We start from the raw sequence: 24981 nt of genomic DNA on the forward strand, positions 1-24981 counted from the left end.
CCGAGCAGAGTTTTTATAAATTCATTTTTATTGAATCGGCAAATGGATTAAATTGTCATTTATCAATACATATTACTTTAACAAAGGTTTTGTTTATATCTAACAAGGCTTTCTGAAAGAAATATGTGTTATTTTAGTTATTTTAAGTTTAATTTTAATAGAAGTGCATACTTATTAATAGACGCCATATTGAATCAATTTTATCGATTTGAACTGAAGGAATTTATAAAAATTTATTTTTACAACATTTAATTCGATTAAATAGGAAATCTAGAAATAAATTCGTTGGCATTTAGCGACACTGATCGAGAGGTATATTAGATATAATGACATACATACATGGCGAGTTAAAATGCAAATAAAAACATTTTAAAGAAAATATTGGGGTAACAGTGAGAATATTTTTAAATTGAATATAATAATAATAATAATAAATATAATAATAATAAGCAACAGTAAGTAAGAAGTAACAGTAAAACTGTACAAAATAGATTTTTATTGAAAACAATAGTTTATATTAAAAATTTAGTTGCTTTCTTTCCAAAACGGACGTTAAAAATCATTTTAATAAAGTAGAAATTACTAATTTTTTATAGCAGTAGCGCCATCCCACGGAGGATAACAAAGACTGAAGTGATGTCTCTACATATTTCTATTCAAGACTCAAACTATAATTAAATTTATAGCAAAGACTCAACCCTCTTATCATAAGGTATTGTTTATTGTAGTCATGTCAACCACCACAGTTTGAGAGTTATTACACTTATGGTCCATATTCAGCACATACATTCTAAATGTAATCTCTCCAAAATCTCAGCAATATTTTTATCCATTTTTAAGACCGTATAAATAAATCCTTGAAAATTGAAAAGTTTGGTATAGAAAAGAGAATATCACTTCAATGCTGCCGGAAAATTATAAAGTCTTAACAAGGTGTATGCAGTGGCTTTGTATGACTGTGGTAATACTATGTATTACCGTTGCCTTCTAAATTTAATGCGCTTCATATATAACTTATTTACTTTACTATTGTTACGGATGTAGAACGGCTGTAGAAGAAAAGAAAAGCAAAGGTGTTAGATGGGCATCGTACACTTCCAATAACGAAATTATAACCAAATGTATAGGTTCAATTGGTACCGGCGAAGTACTTTGAAATTCCAATAGAGGCGTTTGTTGTTGCATTATAGTGACAATTTTGTGAAGAAAACCGTGGTGTTTTGCATTAATGCATTAATCATGTTCAAAATCTATAGACTCTGTCTTAACAGATCTCAACATTTGTTTGAAGAGGTATTTCATATAACTTAGATTTCATGTAACGTATATTATGTATATTATACAGCACAAAAGATCAATTATGGTCGCAGTGCTCCGTTTCGTTGGGAGCTGGTACCCTGTTTATTTCTATTCTATTTATGGCACATAAAAGTATTATTAAATTTATCATCTATGAAAGCAACCTTACACATTAAATTGAATATTGAGGGGAGTACAGTGCCATTGTTATTTGTTAACCTCAATAATGGCTCTTCATTTTGTTTAACATTAGGTAAAATGGTCAGTAAGTAATTTAATGATATTTCACATTGTTTCCAATTAAAATTTACTACAAAAATCTTATTCAGAAATAAATTTTCTTTTTGGTACTGTTAGCTGGCATTTTTAATTTTTTGCACTGCCTAATAGTCAGCTAAAAAGTTTAATAGTTGGCTATTATACTTTTGCTTGTTTTATTCCATATATTCGAGATAACTTGAACACGGATTTAAAAAAAAAACGATTAGTTAGATGTATAATTATATATAATACTAGGTGACCCCGCGAACTTCGTACCGCGTAACAGTCAATAAATGTTATATTAAATTATAGGTAAACTAAATTTAGAAATAAAATGAATACAAAAAATTTATTGTATTCAATAGTTTATTAGGATATTGATATATAATTAATTATTTTAATGGTCTGTCAGCAAGAACCTATGGGTTGCACTCCGATTGACACTCTTCAATAAAGAACCTTGTGATATACGATATTTTTTGTTTTTTTATCAGGCGCAAGAACAAATAAAGCAGATGGTTTGCCTACACGTGAACATGCCACGTACAATTGACCATGTGAAAAACATGCATTTTCTAGATTCAGATCACAAACACTAAAGGATTGGCCTTGTGATTTATTTATAGTCATAGCGAATGCAAGCCGAATAGGAAATTGAATTCGTTTAAACTCAAAGGGCATATCGATTGAGATCATTGGAATTTTCGGAATGAGAACTTCATCACTTTTGAATTTTCCTTTGAGTATCATTGCGTGAATCACATTGGCCATCAGTTTTGTTATCACTAATCGCGTTCCATTGCATAGTTTTGGTTGGTTTAGATTTCGAAGCATAATGACTACCGAACCAATCTTTAATTGTAAATTGTGCGGTGGTAAGCCAGGCATATCCAAGGAGTTCAAAAATTCAGTTGGATAGTTGGTAGCTTCTTCTTCGTTTGTTACACAGTCAATAGATTTGAATGTATGCAGAGTACCAACGATTTGATTTTGAATTACAAAGTTTAAGTCATTCACATCTTTGTTCTTAGCTGCTAAAATTGCTCGCTCACTCAACCATTTTTAGTTTTTATAATTATCAATGATGTTCGGAAATACTTCATTGATGAGTTCGTCTTTTGATGAGACGAAATTGCAAAAATTTGAAGGAAATGCTATTAATCCGCTCGATTCTTCAACAGCCACACGGCCATTACCGATTAACAGCAATTGCTTGGAGAACTTCAGCAGATGTATCGTTGACCAATGCAACTCTCATGTTTGTTACCAGCTGAAGTTTTTTCACATAGCGCCAAAGATTTGATGATTTAAGGCAAGCATTTATTTCGTCGGCAGCAGTCGATTTTGGAATGACTGGGAGTGTTTGGCGAAAATCGCCAGACAGTAAAATCATTGCGCCTCCAAAACATCTCCAGTCATTGCGAAGATCTTTCAATATTCTGTCAAGTGCTTCTAATGCGCGTTTGTGCGCCATTGTGCATTCGTACCAGATGATGATTTTAGATGCTACTAAAACTTTAGCTATTGCAGAATGCTTCGCAATATTACATATCGGGTGCTCGGCAATTTTAACGCTGAATAAGCCGTACGGCATCCTTATAACAATGTAGCCGCTATTCCAGAAGAAGCAACTGCTACCGCAATGTCGGATCTCGCACGAACAGTGGCGAAAATTAATGACATGAGGAATGTTTTACCAGTCTCACCGGCGGCGTCCAGGAAAAAAAGCCACCATTTTCTTCATCAATCGCTTTCATTAATGTTAAACTTCCTTCTGTTGCGGATTCAATAGAAGTACATTAGTTTGAACTGATTGGTCTAATTCATGTCGATCATATTCACGTTCAGGTTCCAAATTATCGATTAAATGCGTTATTTATTCCACGATCAGGAGCTGGCATTCCTAATCTGGCTAACAAACTACCGCAGGTATGGTAACATATGTCTTCGATCAAGAGCAAAGCCTGATTATGCATTTCATCATTCACCTGAAGATCGGGATTTCTTGAACTGACACGAATTCTATGTAAAATGTCTTCTGACATGTTATCCTTATATTTGTTCCACAGGTCACGTGGATTCGATGGTATATTGACAACAATATTTATTTATTATATTTGAATTTATCATATTTGAAATTTGAAATTTCAAATATTTCAAATATTTGAAAAAAAAATTTAAAAAGAAATCAATATCACTCAAACTGTCGAACTGTCAACAGTTTGAAACAGCATTTACAAATTTATTATTTTTGCTAAAATTAGTGGATTTTTCCAATATTTTATAATGTATTCTGTTATTCGGAGCGGAGACGATTCTAACAAATCAAAGATAATTAAAATCGGTTCAGCCGTTCTTGAGTTATGAGTGGTGTAACTAACACAACTTTCTTTTATGTATATAGATTATACTTTTCTGAATTTCATTTGATAATAAATTATGATTGCTTATGTGATGCTAAAAATATTGGCAAGTAAAAAAGAAAAATAAATGATTGCTTGAGTGAGCGAAATTTCGAGGTTTGCTTCTCAATTGATATTGTTCTAATTTAATAGAATTAAATACTAATTATATAAAATATTTATTTATTAATTATTTAATTTAATTTTTTTAATAATTTATTAATATAAATAATAGTACAGTGAAAGATTTTAAAACATTTATCATTTATCCGCTCTTTAAAAAAGAAAACCCGTAGATTGCGAATAATTATAGAGGCATTTCTTTTTTAAACTTCACTGTAAAATTATTCACAGGAATCCTTCTTGAAAGGCTAAAGGCTTGGGCAGCAGAATTTAGTTTGCTCAGTGTATACCAGGCAGGATTTAGAAAAGGATACTCAGCAATCAATAATATTTTTTGTCTTAGAAGTATAGCCAATCAGTATACGGAAAAAGGTAAAAAGCTAATATATATGCATTTTTTATATATGCTGACTTTGAAGCAGCGTTTGACTCAGTAAACAGAAATGCTGTATTTTATAAACTCTGTATTATTGGCATGTCAACCAAATTTATGAAAATTCTAAGCAGTTTATATACCGAAAATCGTGCAGCTATATGGGATGGGGAACACTTGTCAGAATGGTTTGCTACTGCTTCAGGAGTTAAACAAGGTTGCGTACTCAGTTCGATTCTGTTCTCACTTTATATAGACGATGTGGTTACACATCTATCTGGAGGCGCATTTATAAATGGTGTAAATATTAAAGTTCTTTTGTATGCAGATGACATCGTCCTCCTAGCAGAAAGTCCTGATTGTTTACAAGTTATGATAAACGAGTTACACAGATACTGTAAGCTATGGGGGCTAACAGTTAATATTGAGAAATCAAAATCGCTAGTCTTTAAAAATAAAAATTGTCATTTCCAAAAAAAAAATGACTAATGTTAATACAATGGTCTTTTGACCATTAGGGAGTGATGCAAATACCTTTATCGTGGCGTCAGCCTATCTACCATACGACTCTACTGAACCACCTCCCAGTCAGGAGGTAAACAGACTGATGGAGTATTGTAGGACGAAAAGGCTAGAAATTGTCATAGGATGTGATGCGAACGCACACAACATTGTGTGGGGTAGCAGCGATAGTAACAACAGAGGGGAATCTCTCCTCGAGTTTGTTGAAAAATACAATCTGATGATTGTAAACAGGGGGTTAGAACCTACCTTCGTTGACGCACGAAGGTCAGAAGTTATTGACCTAACCCTGTGCTCAGGCGCAATGACACAGAAAATTGAGAAATGGAGGGTCGCTGATAGACTAACAATGTCGGATCATCGGGCTATACACTTTGAAATACTCTGTCGTCCGAAACGCACTAATAGTCAGAGGCTAGTAAGAATTCCTGAGAATACTAATCAGGTAACTTACTTGACGTTGTTGACGGAATTATTACAAAACAGGCCGTTGAGGAAACTCAAGACCACATGGAATGTAGAGACAGAAGTCAAAGCAATTACTGCTGCGATGATTAATACATTCGAAAACGCTTGTCCCCAAACTAGCATTGCAGAAAAGTCATCGACACCTTGGTGAAGTCAGGATCTTGATGTAATAAAAAAGGAGACAAGGAAAGCCTTTAATAAATACATGAGGGAGAAGAACTCCGAATCATGGGACTTGTATAAGGCCAAAAAGCGTGAATTTAAGAAAGCACTACGCAACCGGAAACGGGAGTCGTGGAGGAATTTCTGTTCGAGCATGAAGGGGACCTCTGAAGTAAGTCGGTTACAAAAGATGGTCACCAAAGATCCGGTCTCAAGACTTGGTTTAATCCGAAAGAAGGATGGTACAATGACGGAGACAGTAGGTGAGTCATTGAGTACTCTCATGGAGATCCATTTTCCAGGAAGCTTCAAATTTGATGATCACTGGCCATCTCCCAAAAGGGGAATGAACAGAGAGGAAAGACCATAAATGCATAAATGCAGTTAGGAATGCCATTTTGACATTCGCTCCATTTAAGTCACCGGGGTTGGATGGCATATTTCCAGCACTCCTGCGATGGGGAATTGACCTGCTCGCAGTTAGGCTCACGGAGATATTCAGGACGTCACTGGCAACAAGGTACGTCCCTAAAGCTTGGAGAGAGTCAAGGGTGACTTTTCTACCAAAGCCAGGAAAAAAGGATTACACAGAAGCAAAGTCATTCAGGCCAGTTAGCCTTACCTCTTTCATGCTTAAAGCTATGGAAAGGGTAATAGTGGACTACCTAGAATGCACCACGCTAATGAAATATCCTTTAAGCAGATGTCAACATGCCTATAGGGCGGGGAGATCAACAGAGACTGCCCTGCACGAAGTCGTGAGGACAGCTGAGAGAGAGCTGACTTCAGGAGGCATTTCGATGGCCATCATGATGGACATCGAAGGAGCCTTTGACAAAGTAAGCTTTGATAAATTAAAATCTGCTCTAGCTGACCGAGAAGTCGGTTCAATCATTATTGGATGGATAGATTTCATGTTAAGGCAAAGAGCAGTAAACCTACAAAATGGAAGACATAGACTGAGAGGCAGAACAGTCAGAGGCTGCCCACAGGGAGGGGTGCTTTCACCATTTCTGTGGAACGTGACCATAGACTCCCTACTTCAACAGCTTGACTTCAAAGGCATACAAACAATTGGGTATGCGGACGATATAGCACTGATGGTGAATGGCAAGTTCCCAGACACCATTAGAAACGTGATGAGAGGTGCTCTCAAATGCGTCGAAAAATGGTGTAGGGAACAAGGCCTGGCCATTAATGCCACGAAATCAGACACTATCCTCTTCACGAGGAAGAGAAGTCTGTCAATGGAGCCCTTACAACTTTTTGATAATAACATTCGCATATCAAAGTCGGTGAAGTATCTAGGTGTTATCCTAGATAATAAACTGACTTGGAATGAACATGTGGATGAAAAGATCAGGAAAGCGAAAAGAGCTCTATTTCAATGTAAGAGAGTGTGCGGAAGACGATGGGGGATATCCCCAAAATCGATGCACTGGATCTATACCATGATGGTCAGACCTATTATAACATATGCGTCAGTTGTCTGGTGGTGTAAAGTTACCCAAAAGACAATAAAGACGAAGTTAGATAGAGTCCAGCGACTAGCCTGTGTTGGAATAACAGGCGCTATACGAACTACACCAACACCGGCATTAGAGGCGATGCTAGGCTTGCTTCCGTTGGATTTACATATATAGAAAACGGCGGCACTGGCAGCAATTCGCATGAACCGGAGCTCCACGTGGAACAACTTCGGAAAATTAGTGGGCCATCGTAAGATTCTTGATCTCGTCCAGGCCGCGGTCAAGGAAACGCAGATGCCATTGGCGACTATGAGGAGGGTTTATGGGGCAGAAGTGTCCTACAGAACACTGATAGTAGACGGCCTTCTACATAATGAATGTGGAAGGAATGACATTTGCATATTTACCGATGGCCCCTTAATGGATGGCAGAGCTGGTGCTGGGGTTTACTCGAAAGAGCTAAATCTAACGTGCACTCTACATCTAGGAATATATGTTTCCGTCTATCAAGCGGAACTTATGGCGGTCTCTCATGCTCTGGATCACCTATTGGATTGTCAGGTATATCAGAAAAAGATTCTGATAGCGCTGGACAACCAAGCAGTTATCAAAAGCATTCAAAGGACATACATAACTAACAGCTTAGTACAAGAATGTGTAACGAAGCTCATGGAATGTGCTCATGGAAATGAGATGACGATCATGTGGGTTAAAGGACACATCGGTATTGAGCAAAACGAGAAGGCAGATGAACTTGCAAAGCAAGGATCAAGCCATAATTTCTGTGGCCCGGAGCCCAGAATACCATTGGGGTACAGCATGACGGCAGCCTATGTCAATAAGTGGATAATCTCACTTCATCTTAATAGATGGAGAGAGTTGAGCACTTGTAGACAGACCAAACTCATGTTACCTAAACCGTGGGCCAGGGAAGCGATAAAAGTGCTTAGCTATTCGCGGAGCACTCTAAGCTGGCTGACCTCACTAATTACTGGACATGGCAACTTCAAGTATCACCTCAAAAAGATAACTCTAGCTGAGGAAGACACTTGCAGACTATGTCTAGAAGAAAAGGAGACAGCGGTGCATATATTGTGCCAATGTCCAGCACTGGCAAGTAGGAGGAAGACTGTCTTGGGACACCATTGGGTTGGTGACGACTTGGCAGGAAACCTCAAGCTAAATGAGATGCTTGCATTAACAAAAGATGTAGTTATGCGAACGGAAGCCACTCCAGCTTTAACTCAATAACAACATCCGAGAATCGAAGGACGAAAAAGGACCCAAGTCGTTTCGTGGTCTACTTCGACTAATCCTTCACTTCAGTGGGGCCACTTGTTGGACAGTGCGCTGTCCCAACGTCCCACCATATATTATTATTATGGTCTTTTGATAATTTAAGATTCTTATTATACCAGATTTACTAAGAAAAAAAACATTAAACTAAATATATTATTTATATAATTAAGAAATTCGAATATTTCCTAAGACCGCTGATGATGATTACTTGGCAATACTCGAAACAGCATTAGCCAAATTTCATTAAATTAAATTAAATTTTTGTCCTTGTCTTTTCATTACTATTTGAATTCGTCTAACTCTCTTTTCGTCATAAAGACGAAACACTCTCGGTAAAAAAAATTTACATTATAAATATAATATGTTTTGAAAGACAATTCATTTTGATACATTGTACAGATTTAGGACCGTTAAATCGGAACTAAAAAAATACAGACATTTGTGTGTGAAACGATGTACTTCGAGCACTTACTATCCATATTACAAAATAGTAAACATTGAACCAAACATATTATGTCTTGAATGACAATTCTTTTGGGTATATATCATTAAAGCAGTGCTGCTAAATCAGAAGCACAAAATAGTTACTTGAAGGCAAATTATATAAAATTTTAAGTACTGCCAATAAACGGCAACTGAAACAAGACTTCGTCCCTATGTCAGTGTTAAGGATGGAAAATGTCATTATTAAAAACCATTTAACAGCAAAATTGAATGTACAAAATATTAAATATTCCAGTTGCCTGGAGACGTTTCATTATGTAGAAAGCAATTTTGTGGTATATCCGTATGTATCGATATTGATGGCTATGCATGTGTTTCCGATTGCACCAATTTAGCCTTTTCTCATCATCTCATCAGTTCATCAGCTTTTCTATTTTAAGTATTTAAACTTACTCGACTGTAAAAATTTGCTATTTCACGTATCTATTGTTTTATTCGTATCACATACTCGAATTCTGGGCGCCTCGGCTATTAATAGCCAGTATTAAGTATTTTGAAGTATTTCAATGAATTATTAAATTTTAATCAATATTGAGTGAGAAATTATACGCCGGTGGAAACTCACAAAACATGATGAACACATGAATGGTTTTTTATTTTAAGCATTCATTTTTTTATTAAATATTTTCCATTTCATTAATTATAAATGCACAAGTAAATTTTCTATGAACTAGAAATATAAAAAAAATTATTATAGTTTCCAAACAATAAATAAATTTAAATCATTTCTCAATAGAGATTTACACTAAAAATCCCAATCATTTCCTTTGATGAAGAAGGTGGGCACGCGTCATTAAAGAGCATATAGACCCTTTGCCTTTATCAATAAACATTTACTGTGCATTCAATTCTGGAACATAAGAGCTTATTCCAGGCTCTACTGTTTTCATTAAACATAATGGACTTAAACCAAGGAAAATCGACAAAAATCATACTCTTGACAATACCACACACATCCTGGAAACGATTACATGATAAAAAAAGTTCAAAAATGAATCAATGTAGATTAATTAAACGTTTGAAAATTAATAAAGGAGCAAAAACGAAGGTATAATTGCCCAAATGATAGTAAAATTGTTTACACACCACAGAAACCAATGCGAAGAGTGTATTCTGAAATGGTCAAGATAAATATAAGATAAAAAGGAGTAGTAGTCTTATAAATAAAGGAAACCAAAAAAATATAGAGAACTTAAATATACTCAGTGCATTGTGAAGTGAATAATGCAAGAAGAAGAGCGATAATAGCTTTACTTATTCAATTCAAGTACAAACACAGTTTTTGTAAAATAAATTGTAAAAATGATACCAGGTATGAATTGAGATGAATGAAAAAGTATATACTTCATTAGTATCTAAACTGAAAAAAGCGAAAGATTTAATCGACAACTGAAGAGAAGTTAGGTAAGGTTATATCGACGATCCCTGGTGGATCCATTGGTCCATTGTAATAAAGAGAAGTTATTCAGAAAGTAGAGGAGAGGAGAAACAAAGAAAACTATACTGAAATGATTTACCAGCGCTATCAGCGACTTAAGCCCTGTATGCAACTATATAAAACTAATTTAACTGTTTTTATATAAATTCCGACAGGGCACTGTACAGTACAGTATTGTAGTCTACTGCTCATATACACAGTGACGTGGTGACATAGTTCCCAATCCTTTCTAAATCTAATCTAATCATTATATCATATCATATATAACAGAGATTTTTTATATTCTGTTTCTGTTTATTCTGTAACCATGCATTATCATTTATATATGATCAGATCAAATTATATGTAAATCCACACCTGTATTATATCTAATTATATATGTATAGACAACCGCAAGCCCATCAGCTATCAGCCATCGACAACACCTAACACCGACACTGTGAAGTATCAAGTTTCAAGTGTCAGCCGACACATAACAGAGTTGTTAGAATTTCTAAATAAGAATAAAACAAATTTCCGTAATTACCCTCCTACAAAACATTTTAAATGTTAAAGACTTTTATTTAAAATGCGCTATTATACACAATTGACCGAAGTTGCGGCATCGTGACAACACCAATAACGGAGAGAATCACACAATGGAATGGAATTTAGATTTAATCAGCTTACATCGAAGAATTACCTTAACAAAATTTCCTTGGGGTCATTAATTGAGGGACATGACCGCAAAAGTAAAAGTCAACAAGACAAAAGCATGAGCTTTTACCAGTCTTTTTTTTTCTGTTTGTTACATGGAAAAGAATAGAAATTTCGACTTGAATACAAAGGTCCCTTCTCAATAAAATATTTCGAATCGATTTTTATTTAATAAAACCATTTATGCCCATTTTCATTATCTTAATTCCCTTTTGAATCAAATAAATCAATTTTCATTTACTTAGTATAAAATAATCTTAAACAATCACAAAAAAGCTTACCTTTCCATTGAATGCCAAACAAAAAAAGGGTTCAAAGGGTTTATTGATTGTAAGTTCGTAAAATTAAATGCTTTCAATAAAAACCATTTAAACTTATGTCGTTCAAAAGTTTTCACGTATGTCAAGGAATAAATTTTAATATTTTGCGGATTTAATTGGTCCCATGAAAGTACTCGTAATACCACATCACATTGCGGAAAGGTACTCACTCGTATTTTCTTGCTTGCTTAGAGCCACACATACTATAGTATATTCGCATATTCTCTCACTAAATATGTCGATTAAGCCTTTATGCAATCTTCTACTAGTGCTTTGTTTGTCGGTGAAGTGTCCTTTTAAATGTACGAGGGAACACGGATTTTCATTAAATCTCTTAAATTATTAAAGTAACTTCGTCCAATTGCAGATGGGAGTACAATAAAATATTGCGTTTGTGAACAATTGAATGCTGCGCATGGTAGTGCCACCAGCTGCTACATGAGCTGTTCCACTTTCGTTGTGACACTTTCTTCTCATGACTCCAAAATGCCAAAGCTTTAAATGGACAATACAATTTACATTTTAAATGCATAGCATTGCAGTGAAACTTATTTTGGAAATGCTTTGAATAAGTGGAAAGGACAGAAATGGTTGAATCAAAGGAACTGGAACTGGAAAATTTTAAATAAAAAAATAAATTAAAAATTTAAGCATTACAACACATATTTTCAATATACTATATTGCATTTTCAGTACTTTTATAAAAACTTAATGAGAACTGAACTTAAACTTTGACATATTAATATATTTTAATCATTTTGTTTGTATTTGACTTTATACTTCCAAGTACAAACAGCTATCCACATAGCTCAATTTAACAACGTTAAATTGATAATACAGATCTATCTATATTATGTAGTTCAAATTCGACTTTATGTGTGATATTTAAAACTTTCTAGAAAGGATGTAAACTAGAATCCTACTCTGCGGTTATCATAACGACCAACATAGTTACGGTGCCGGTGAGTCAGTAACACTATTTGTCTATTGTCGGTAGTTATCCACAAAGCAGATAGACGTACCACAAAATTAGTGATACGTTTTGTCATTCAAATTCTACTTTGTCAGTAAAACATCTAAACTGTTTTAATAAAATATGCATTAAAAATCTTGTAATTTGTTAGTCCAGTTGCGGTGAGCCTAATACTACACAATAACTAATACATCTATCCACGTTTTGTCGTTAAAACTTAACTTTGTCACCAATATATAAAGTGTTTTAGTAAGATGTGCATTAAAAGCCTTATAATCTGCTAGTCCAATTACGGCGAGACTTAATGACAAACAGAGTTACGGTGTACAGTATTTACTCTTAAAGGATAGTTGTAATAGTAAGGATAGTAAGTATTTTGTGCATCGTTTCATTACCATTAAGGATACTTTGATTGAGCACCAGGATCGTGATTCAAAACAATACGCTAAGAAGAAGTGTACGACCAGCTCTTTAGCTCCGAGAGGAGCTTGGGAAAGCGTCCAAATTTTTTTGGCATTAAAAAGAGGAATTTATACTATATTACTAAGAAAACAATAAACTCAGATCGTTATTACAATCTTTGAACCGATTGGATATAAATCCACTGATGAAAATTCTTCTGTGATTTACGGAAGAAATATTTTAATTCCAACCAAAGCAACTGCTCAATAAACCAGTGAATTTCTGAAATCACTGAATAAAAAGAAGATTATTTGAAACATTCAATCTAGTTGACAGATTTAGTTGACATTTTATTCTGGCTCTTCTTACATTTGATAAAATTATTTCGTTTTTCAGCATTTTTTGTTAAACGAAGTGGTACTAGCTGTTATAGTGAAGTATTATACATACCTTTAGGAAAACCATCACAGTAATTAGATGAATTGGATAATCATTAAAATAAGTGTATTAAAGTTATTTATTGAGGAAGATTGTATCGAAAATTTTTTATTCAAAATTAATCTTAAAATTTATATTATATTATTCCATTATTATTTATGAGCTTCTGTCATTTTTCGGGTAACTTCATTGAAGTAGAACTTAGAATGTGTTCGAATCGGATTAGTATTTCTAGATATATGGGTACCAAAACTATTTATTGACCAAAAATAGTGGTTACTATTCAACATTACTCAATTTTATTTTGAAGCAATGTTTTATTTATACGGTATTCTACTATCCAAGTGTTGTTAAAGTTATAGTCTCTTTAAATTTCATATAATTTTATAATATTTTAAATATTATTTGCTTCATTTGGCCATACACTATTGTCATCATTTAATATGTGAATTAATAGCATGAGCATAAAAATAAAAATTTTTTTTATTATTTGTTTTTAAATAATAAGTATAAAAAAATATCAGAAAAATAATTCAACTTATTTAAATCTGAGTATAGATCTTATTAAACTATCGCTTAATTGTTTGGAACTTAAAACAACAAAGAAGATTGGTCTAATTTAATTCAGATATTATTATGAAGATCTTACTACTACTCTTAATAGCAGATTTAGATTACTAACATATCATACAAACGTGTAATATAATTGTAATACTTTAAAGAATTATGTTTTATTTCATTGAAATTAATGTTTAAAATATAAACAAAATTATTAGTTTTATTTTGAAATTCATAATTCATATTCTTCTAAATTGCATGCAATTGTATATTGTTTTTAACTTTTTGTTTTATAATTAAATACGTGACTTTCTCTGTAAATTTTTATAATTAAAAGTAAATATTCACATGCGTAAATGAAAGCACCTGGCATATGAATGCTTTACTACAGTACAGCTCTACGGAACAAAGTTAATGATTTTATGCCTCATGCGAATAGGTTCGACTTTCGTTAGAATCTTTTCCAGACAGTTGAATTTAAACAAATTGAAACCAAAATTAAATAAAGTATTTTTATGGGACGAGCATTGCATAAATGTACAATAAGTCAGAAGGTAAACACACCGGTAGCAGTACCAGTACTTCTCAGAAACTTTGTAATTTGCAGTTCATTTATTGTAATAACATTAAATTATACATTCATAAAATTAATATTAAAAATAAAAATTCAATTCTTAACATCTAAGTATTAATTTTATCTTAAGAAGTTTAAGGTAAGCCTTAAACTTAGATATTCTTAGATCGGCAATAGGCTATCAGCGTTCATCTCTTCGTCATCTGAATTATTGCTTAACGAACTTTTCAGCATTCCAGTACGTGGGCGTTCAGCGAGTGGTCCAATTGGATCTGCATAAGCTGTAAAAATATGAAAAATTAATAATATAATCTAATTTAAAAAGAATAACGCGTATTAAATACCAAAAAAATTCAATCCTGTAAAAATAAAACATTATTAAATCCTACCGATAGCGCTACAATAAAGTATGGGCTATATAACTTAATGACAGTGAATTTGCGTAAATGTGCACTGTAATACCCTATTGTATTACCCTACACGTACTACGTAGGGCCTAATTGAAGCCCTTAAATTTTTTTTCCACAAAATTAAATTTTAAATATTATTAAAAAAAATTTATGGAAAATTTTTTTGGGTGACTTTTTTCTCAAGAAAACTGCTGCCGATAATCATGATTGCTGGTGGAAGTTATATAGTGACTATACTATAATCATTACATAATATTTTGAATTGTTATCCCATTCTTTGTCTCTACCGGTTACGACCTATTTTGGCCAATGGTTGAATAATCCCTTTTACATATGATTCACCTACCTTTAAAAATACTAAAAATTAATTCAATTCATTCTTGATCTCAAAAGCCGATCGGTTTTTGACAATAAAACTATAAGTTGACAGAAAATTGGAAAAATGTGGTCGTTTTCTGTGAACAATAGTTTGAACAATATATATATTTTTTTACATATACTAAAGTGAAGCATTTTTCAAGAAAAAAATTCCGGCTGTTAAGTAATACATCCAATGGTTTCTCACTATTATATCTGAGGATAGAAAGAATGCAGTGTTGTTTAGTTTGGTTACCTGCCTTAAAAGCTTAAGATCACGTTGTTCTAAAAAACACATGTATAAGGATAATGCGCCAAAAAAACGCCCCATTGGAAAATTCAAGGAATTTTCGCCGGCACCAACTGAAGGTATATGTTTGGAAACTTCCCCCTTGGTAAGAAATGAGGCCCATCCAACCTCTGCTGAATTTTGGGTGTTAGCAATCGGTGTAAATACTCAATACTATGCCGAATGATAGTAAAATACAATCATTCTTGCTACGTAAGTTTGGATATAACCACAGTCATTACGACACTGCCAACTTCAATTGGTTAGAACAGCCGAATCTGTGAGTGTCGCAAGTGAATCCGACTCATTACCACTCACACTTCAAACAGTGTCGGAATGGCGCCGGGATTTTATTCGCCTCTTACGACAGGCATGCCTTACGTCGAAAATATTCTAAAATCTTTCCTGCAGGGGACTGAAGATAGAAAAGTGAGAGTACAAAACAATTTATAGAATTGAAAATATACTTTAATTATTAGAATTGATCCATTTGAAACATACCTGTTGTTCGCAAATAGCGTTCACCATTGAATTTTGATGTAATACTACCAGTCGAATCAAAACTTTGCAACATTTTATGTTTTGGTGAACTATCTTCAATATTACTTCTGCTTGCTATAAGTATAAGTATTTGTAAATGAACAATAATTAGAACCTCAAATAATTTTTGAAAATATTACATTTAAGCCTTGCTCTCTCAGATGCAGCTGAATTTAGACGTTCCTGTTGATAACGTTTCTCATTTTGACGTTCGATTTGCAAACGATGTAGTCTTTCATATTCTAATGTATATTTTTCATATAACTCGGTCATGCCCATAGATTTAGTGACCTGCATCAGAGAGCGCACACATGTTAAATTTTCCGGAAAACGGTTATATACTTTTTCAAACATTTCCAAATATTGCTTTGGTGGCAAGTATGAGTTGCGAAAACAGCTGGCTATGCGCAACATCAAACTCGGATCATTTGGATCTGCTAACACGGCTCGTTCGTAGTAGTATATTGCTTTTTCAGTTGCCTGCAGTTTTATATAATACGAACCGATCGAGTTAGCAATGCTTATATCACTGGGATTGATACGATAGGCCTCATGATAGTATTGATTGGCTTCCTGGTAGTCCTGAAGTTGTTCATACATTGTGCCAACTTTCTCAAAGAGTCGGGAATCGATTTCTGCTACTGAGGCACCAAGCACTTGTAAATAGGATTGTAATGTTGTCGGCATGGATACTTTTATGCCATCAACACCCATTTTTGTATTAAGCATTTTTTCTTGTATTCGTGCCAACTGATAAAGGACATGGCTATGTTGTACAGATTGCGGAATCAAATGTTGTGTTTTTAAGTACTCAAACTGCGCCTTTGCCAGTTCTAAATCATTTGCTTCTACGCCCAATAAACCCAAATTGTAATTTGCTTCAAAGTTATCGGGTTGTATTTCCAGTGCTTTTTCTAATTTATGTCGTCCTGCAGCATAATTCTTCATCTTAGTGTCAATTATAGCTGCATTATTCAAAGCCATGGCATTGCTTTTTAATGCGCCGATTTCATTTAATTGATTAACGCAATGCGTAGCCATTTCTAAATTTCCAAGCTGAAGATTATAAGAAGAAATTAATCGAAATTATATTTTGCACACTCCGAATTGAACGAAATAAATGCACACTAATTCCTTTTTATAGACAACGCAACAATTATAGAGATAAATTAAATTCCATAAAAGACACACGCTGACAATACATAAAAACTAATCCTATCATCGTGCCCATGGGATGAGAAAATCATCTAGATATGTACTTTATCAACTTCAACACAGAGCAAAGGAAGCAGAACAAACGCTTGAAATAAATGAAATTAGAAGCTTGAAGTGTATTGCGGAAAACTCTAAAATGAACCTAAAATTAGTTGAAGCTCCTTCCAATACTCCTTCCAATGGCACAAATATCTTGTTTCAAAAAGGTATTCCTATTAAAGTGGCGGAGAAAAAAATACTTGGTAATGGTAAAATGGTAAAAAAACCTAATTTTAATATCGACCTTCATGGCACGTTTCTTTGACACTTGTGCAATGTCAACATCTGTACAAAGCAAAAATAATAAAATAAAATGCACTATAAAAAATATTGCTTGACTGTTAACTTAAAATACATAAAAATTGACTTAGTCTACTTTTTAGATTTAATGTCTCAGATTTATTCAATTGCCAATACCAATATAAATTAGATGTTTGTTAAATAAATATAAAAAATATAAAAATTTAATACACATTGTAAAATAAAATATGCATCTATATAAGAATCAAAAGTGTAATATTTATTTTAATAAATAATATTCTTCGAAATATAACCCACATATCGATATACGAATATATGTTTTATAAGATTTTATAAGATAATTAGCAAAAAATAGAAAAGAGTGGAAATAAATAGAACACTGGTTCACAATGAAGTGAAGTACTGCGAAGACTATGGTAGCTCTTTTATGTTACCCTGACCTCAATTGAAAAGAAGACACTCAGCCTTCTTTCAAATCAAGGACAATATGTCATCATCAGCAGTAGTAGCGGTAAGAATATGAAATATATAGTTATAAGGAAAAATAGAAGGAATAAGAAAAAATATAGTAATTAACACTCGTTTGTGTGTTCCAAAACGTTTTCAGTGTAAAACATACTATCTATTATGTAGACACTATGCCTTTGTTAACAAAGAGCATTCTTCTACAATATTGCTCTGTATTATAATAATTTTAGATGTTATTTCATACCACAGTAGCATTGTGGCATATTTTTTTAATAAGAATAACACAGATTTCCCCAACTATCAAAGTTTTTATGATATGAATAAAATAATACAAGCAAGTAAATGAGGAAACTATATAATCAAGTGGTTATATAGTGCAAAATATATAGTTTTTGATAAAGCGGATAAGCATCCCATATATTATATCGGGCTTACTCAAAAACGTAAGGTCATAGCTTTTTTTTTAGGTTTTAGGGTAGTATATATAAAGAAAAAAATGCTTATGTTATTATTATTATTCCATATTTCAATAGAAGCTTAAGATCTTAACACAAACGTTTAAACTATAGTCCAGTATTTACATAAACTATGTATGTTCAAATTAATAATGAAAGAAGAACCAGTAAAAAGAGAAATTCCCAATTTCTTTACCTGTACCTGTATTTAAAGTAAAGACATAATAGCTTAAAAGTTAAATTAAGTCTCTACAGAGGTACTAAGGGTTTAATAAGAATAATTTGGACTAATTCGTTACCGTAAAAAACTTGAGGACCCTTTAATAAACCTTAATATGATTTTTAAGTAGAAGTTCTGCAACTACTTACGATTCTATAGAAAGTAAGACATTAGTATAGTTTACTCTCTAAATGGCAGTATTTCTTGGCTGTTTAAATTAGGCTTATGTTATATCGGATTAAGGGAAAAGTAATTTGAATTTTTGTCTAGGTTTAAAAAAATATATAATTTTTCAAACAATTTCTTTTAGCTGGTTTATTTATTTTTTTGGAATATGCATAATAGTCTAGTTGGTTTGCAACCATAAAATCAATGACATTGCTGATAAGAGTTAAGAAGGCCGTTTTGTGAGTAGTGTAACAGAGCTACATAACTGAAGATTAAGCACGATATTGTCAAAAACTGTTTGTATGATGCTGTTAACGTAAAGTTCAATGCTTGGTAACTGAGTCACAACTCATTGAACTTAATTTTCATAATCAAATCGCCTTTGAAATTTTTTTTAAATGGCAATTATCTTGCCCGTTTTTAGTGCTGTTAGGTTGCACCGTTTTTTATTTTTGCTGGTTTTCTGCAATGTTTGCATGTGTAGAGTGAAGGAGTTCACTTTGTAAATAAACTTTGTGACATATATTCAATTTATTAAGATAATTCATATGCAGTGTAACATTTGCAATGTGTGACGAAATAAAGTTATGTATTTTTTTAGTACTTGTATAAGCAAATAATAAATATGTTATGAGATTGTATTAATAACTCTTCGTTGCATCGCTAAACCTGACTTGTTTAGAATTGAAAATATTTAATAGAAGAGTAAATGTCATTTTTTTCTTACATATTTATATTTTTTTGTTCTTTTAGTAGTGATAACGTTGATTATTTTGTTAAATTAATTTTTAAGTGTTTGATTAATTTGATTTAATATTGAATCAAACAAAATCATCGCTATTATGAATAATTACAAATCCTTTATTAAGTCCACGAAGTAGTACATTAAATATTCTTTATTTAATTTTGTTCATTTCAAAAATTTAAAATAAATTCTGCTCTAAATTTTGAACGGTATTCTTTAAAAGACTCTGGAATATTTAGCATACTGTTTTATCACTATCATTTATTTGTTAATTTCATGTTCACTTAATAATTAAAATTTTAAAATATAATTATACGTATATATTATAATTATTTTTATTTAATCGTATACATTAAGTATCCAGTTTGCACACTTATAATTTGTCGATACGAATAAATTATATGTTATGGGTAGGTAGGCTACGCTGGCTTGGTCATGTCGTGCGAATGATAGAAAGTGCTCCGGCTAGAAAGGTATTTGTTTCGGTACCCGCAGGTGGAAAACGCGGTAGAGGACGTCCGCATCTTCGGTGGAAGGACCAAGTAACCAACGATTTGTTGGCGGAGGCTACTCGACGCGGCCAACGACGACACACGTCTGTAATGGCCAACTAAGTAAGTAAGGGTAGATAGGTGTTTGAAGTGTAAGAGAATAGATCCATCCTCAATTTTCTGGGAAACTTCCTTGATTACACATATCTTTTTGTTCTCACACATGTATATCAGTACAGTTAACTTCAGTTTTGTGAATATCAAAGTATATTGTAAGGTATGTCAATTATTTTTAAATCTAAATTAAACTTAGATAACACATACTTGAGTTGGATTAGGGCTTAAACCTAGCATCGCATGCTTTTAATTCAACGCATTCCAAAAATAACTACTCGTATTATCACTATTTTAACTATTTGGATGAAATACAAAAATGTTAAGTTACTTTTATTTCATAATAAAAATAACAACAAGGACGAAATTCGTAGTGTCAGTGAGCCGTAATGAAATTATTAATTTTTAATACAGTTCAACTTTTGACAAATTTGACTTATTTTCCTTTGAACCCTAAGGATCTTATTGTCTAACTTAATCATTTAATCAAAATTCAATCTATTGACACATCATAATTTATTTTGAGCTGACTGTTGTAATTTGTTGAGCAAAAATGTCTTGTGGGACAATTTGTGTTGTAATTAAACTAATAAAATTTTTCGCAGTAACCATGCCATAAAAATAATTATGAATCCAGAACAAGATTTATTTACAATAATTCTGTGATAAATGAATTTGGAAAAACTTACGTTAATGTAAATGAATGATAAATTAGTGAGCGCGTTTGCTGTCATGAATCCTTTACTCTTCCGGTCGCACATTTGCAACGTTTCAATTGCTTGATTGACGTCATTCTGTCGCAAATACACTAACGCCTTATTTAATTCTAATTCATTTGCCAGCCAGGATAAATTTGATGTTTTTATTATTTCAATACACCAGTTGTAACCTGAATGTAAAAGTAATTATGAAGTCATTTGTACTTGACTGATGTCACCAGATTAGTGCCATCTGCTCACAAAATTATAAAAACAAAAGTTCACCTTTCCATTAGCGTAGCGCCTCTGCCCTGCCATGATCCTTATATTATGAAAGTACTTACCATCATTGTAGTTTTCCTCGATAATTGGTGAAATTAAGTCCACTATCATTGTGATTGCACGCTTATCATTATTTTTATTTTGTTTCGTATAAATTGCCAACTCATCGGACTTAAGCGCTTGTAGTATATAACGATATTTAAAGTTATTCGCATCGTTGTTACTATTTCCGTTTTCCATGGGATTCGTATCATTGTCGTTCATACCAGTGTCGAAACCTCGTCCATCATTGATTAACTGCACTTCTGCCGGCGGAGTGGATTTAAAATCCCTTTGCTGTTCAGAGGCCGCATGTTGCTGTAACTTTATGAGATTATTTTCATTTTCTAATTCATTATCTGTTTCCATGGGTTGCACATCGCACATATTACGAAATGTACTTTTAATTTTGTCTACATCTCCCAGAGCATAATAGCACAAAATCAAATGTATACCGCTTCGGATATCTGCGCGTTCCGACATCACAAACTCAAAACTCGCAGCGGCGTCTGTGTATTGTCCCATTCGCACGAATAAAATGCCAATATTTTGCGTAATCTTAAGACGTAACTGCTTAAGATTATTTGGTACCGAGTCAAGAGCCATTCGATACATTTTAATTGCCTTAGGATATATGCCCATTTTGTAGTAAATATTTCCCATATTCAATTTGAGCTGATTTACATGAGGAAACATTTTATTTTTTGTCATAATACTGTAAATATTTAGGGACTCCACGTGCATGTCATTATTCTCGTATTGTTTGGCTAAATTGAAAAATACCTGAAAGGATCAATAATATTGGTAAAATTTGTGCAAAAGACATGGCATTCCTTTATTTAATGATTGTTTATATATACTTTCATCTGTAAATTAAACTTTAACAGAATAAGACTTAATAGTTAATACTTTGATGGATTATGCGATAGAAATTGAAAAGCTAAACTATACCTATAACATTTCAGACAGCAACGACGTTTGGGGCAGACAAGATTGAGTGACCACCCAGACCGCCATGTCCTAAAAATATATCTCTAACAATTCTTCGATTTTTCAATTGCGCCAACATTGAGTAAAATACATAATATTTTTCGTATACCTTGTGTACATAGTACGTTAGTTATTGATTGAGTGTTCTATACTTTACATATTGATATAAGATCGTTCCTAAACGAACAATACATCACCTTGTATTACAATGTACATTGTGATAATCAAAGTATATAGTTAGTTATTTAGAATTCAAATTTATCCTGACAGTGCTTTTGTTGTATGTAAAAAGGGGAGTTATAGGGCGCTGAAGGAGTTCAAAACAACTTGTAACATACTGTACGACTGCTGGGGCTTGCTCAGGCACAGAGGAAGGATATTAACCTTGTTGACACTCAAAAACTGTTTCAAAAATACTTTTTAGATTTCATTAAATAGGTGAAATGTATTTTATTTGATAAGAGACTCGCATTCGACGCAAATATTTTTTATTAAACAAGATTTAATAAAAGATTTTTTAAAAAAAGATAGAGCAAACATCGGAGCGAACACAGTCAATTGCAAATATCGCATAACATAACGAAAAGAGAATTTAGTCTCTTTACGAGAATTTACACATTTAAATGGACGTAAAAAAATAAGCGCTACTGTTTTGGATGATTTGGGCGACTGTTATAGCTATTATTCGCAATCCATTTGTACTTTTGGAAAGCCTTTAATATGAATGTGTTTCAGGAAAAAAATTTTGAGGTGAAATAGAGTCAACATTTTAACAAGATTTTTCATTATCACACAAAGCACACGCCAATTAACAACGATTAAAGGACAACATTTTAAATTTCATTTCGACCTTCCGGTCATCAGACCCATTTGAGTTGTGGGTACAAGCGATTTATAAGACAAGATCAATGCCAATAAATATTAGACCGCTGATACTGTCAATCTTGTGAGAAAAAAGTTGTTCCCATGAGGAGATGAAGATTTTGCAAGTTTACATTATGTATCATACAACTTAGTTTGACGATTGATTCGAAGCCATAGTTAGCACAAAAGAGTTTCATAGTGAATATTATAGAAAAGAATTTGAAAAACATAATTTATTTTCAATTCTTTGATATATTAAAATCAGCTAAAATCAGCTAATACAGAGACTTGATTTGGAGGTTAAAAAGGAGAAGGCCAATTAAAAAACTATAAACTTTTTATAATTCTTTTCAAAGTAAAGGCTTGTCAATGAATGTAACATAATAAAATTTTAGATTTTTTAATTATGTTAAATTATACTAATTATACTAATTCAAGAAACTGATTGCACTAATAAATAAATAAATGAAAAAATAACCTATTCTGGTCATATGTTATTATATATTAAAAGTTTTTATAAGTTTTTTGAACTCACCGCATACGTCAAGTCAAAATTATGAAATATATTTTCACCATGCTGATCTCGGAAGCGATGCAATGTTCTGTCTAACGAAAATGCTTCTTTGGCTTTGTTCAGGGCTTCAGTTAATACTGCTTTAGCTTCGGAGTTTACTAAACCGGAACTGCCTTCGGCGCCCACGACTTTGGCCACAACGCTACTTTGTGCTGTTAAAATAATTGAGGTTTCTAAAAGTTTAACTATTTTCGCTTCAAGATTTTTGTATTTAATCTGTGGACTGAATAATAGACTTGCATGAAAAATGCTTCACAACTTTGAAGTTGTTAATTTGTACTTTACTTCACTTCTTTTGCTGCTTCTGCTGCTGCATTTGCGGCCGAAAGTGTTTTCTGTTTTGTTTTCTCCAGAAAAAGTTGATTAAAACGTTGGCCAGCCGAATCACTATTAGCTGCATACCCAACAGCACGGACCGCAGTGGAAGGACGTGCCAGAACAGTTTTATCGCCTCCCAAACGGCTACTTACTAAATTTCCTCGCTAATTAAATTTAATTAAAATTCAGTAAATTAAATTAGTAAACAAGAGCAAGTATTATGCTTTTATATTCGTATTAAATTGCTCACTGAAAATAGTTGAGTTGTTGGTGGACGGCTTGCAGCAGATATTGGCGGACGGGTTGCTGTGAAATTATCATTTCCCTTTAATGAGCTTTTGGCACTCATTGCAATTTCAATACACAACGTTTAGATGCAAATAAAAATATTTAATTTTTAACTCCAAATAAATATGTGCACTGATGTTTAAAATATTTGCACAAAACTGTTTAAGTTAACATGAACTAAATTATTTATTCACAAATTATTTGTTTGTGCCGCGTTGCCAATGGCAGCCTTTGTTTGGCCCTCTTCCGTTACCATCTGCTACCAAAGTAACGTTACGGATAACGTACAAATTCATTGGACTCAAGTTGGTGCCATCACAGTAAAGTTTTATCAAATTATATTTTATATAAATTTAAAACTAAATTTATGTTGAAATTAATTTAATAAATTCCACTATAAAAACTTGTAATTAATTTATGAATATTTTATAAAAAATACTAATCTCATTAAATTTATAGATACACCTAACACGTATGAATTAGTTTAGCTTAGGCTAAAAAAAAAATATAACATATATTTCAAAATCGCCGAACCCAAAATAAATTTACTTAAAAATTTTTTAAACTGGTATGTTCAACCTCTCTAAGACACAGAACTCCATAAAATTTAACCTAGGCTTTTATTTTTTGAAATATGTTTTCCGACTAACACAACAAATAATCGCTATATTCCACACAAACATATTAAAGGAAATATACTTCTAGGATGACTACATTTTGAAAATTAGCGTTTACACTAGCTAGCTTTTGGTCAGGTTTTTATGTTCGAAAGCAAAAACGTATTATATTCGAATTTTATTTGTGAACAAAAATTTGTATGTGTAGTGAAAATATTGAAGTGCATTGTGTAAAAATGAATACTAGATGACAAATCT

At 32.7% G+C, this 24981-nt stretch overlaps 2 protein-coding genes across 2 annotated transcripts; both read right to left on the reverse strand.

The window, feature by feature from the left end:
• Nucleotides 1-2007: 2007 nt before the first annotated feature.
• On the reverse strand, nt 2008-3034 carry LOC119676020 (ATP-dependent DNA helicase PIF1-like). Its single transcript, XM_038087243.1, has 2 exons — nt 2757-3034; nt 2008-2611 (listed from the first exon to the last, which is right to left on the reverse strand). Exons 1-2 carry the CDS (start codon nt 3032-3034, stop codon nt 2008-2010), a joined length of 882 nt encoding a protein of 293 aa, XP_037943171.1.
• An 11356-nt stretch (nt 3035-14390) lies between these two features.
• LOC119676022 (intraflagellar transport protein 88 homolog) lies at nt 14391-24167 on the reverse strand. Its single transcript, XM_038087244.1, has 8 exons — nt 24069-24167; nt 23786-23982; nt 23462-23723; nt 21096-21855; nt 20743-20942; nt 16018-16933; nt 15839-15952; nt 14391-14562 (listed from the first exon to the last, which is right to left on the reverse strand). The coding sequence occupies exons 1-8, from the start codon at nt 24165-24167 to the stop codon at nt 14444-14446; spliced, it is 2667 nt and encodes an 888-aa protein (XP_037943172.1). The 3' UTR covers nt 14391-14443.
• Nucleotides 24168-24981: the final 814 nt, after the last annotated feature.

The sequence above is a fragment of the Teleopsis dalmanni genome, chromosome 2 (assembly GCF_002237135.1).
Source record: "Teleopsis dalmanni isolate 2A chromosome 2, ASM223713v2, whole genome shotgun sequence".
NCBI lineage: Eukaryota > Metazoa > Arthropoda > Insecta > Diptera > Diopsidae > Teleopsis > Teleopsis dalmanni.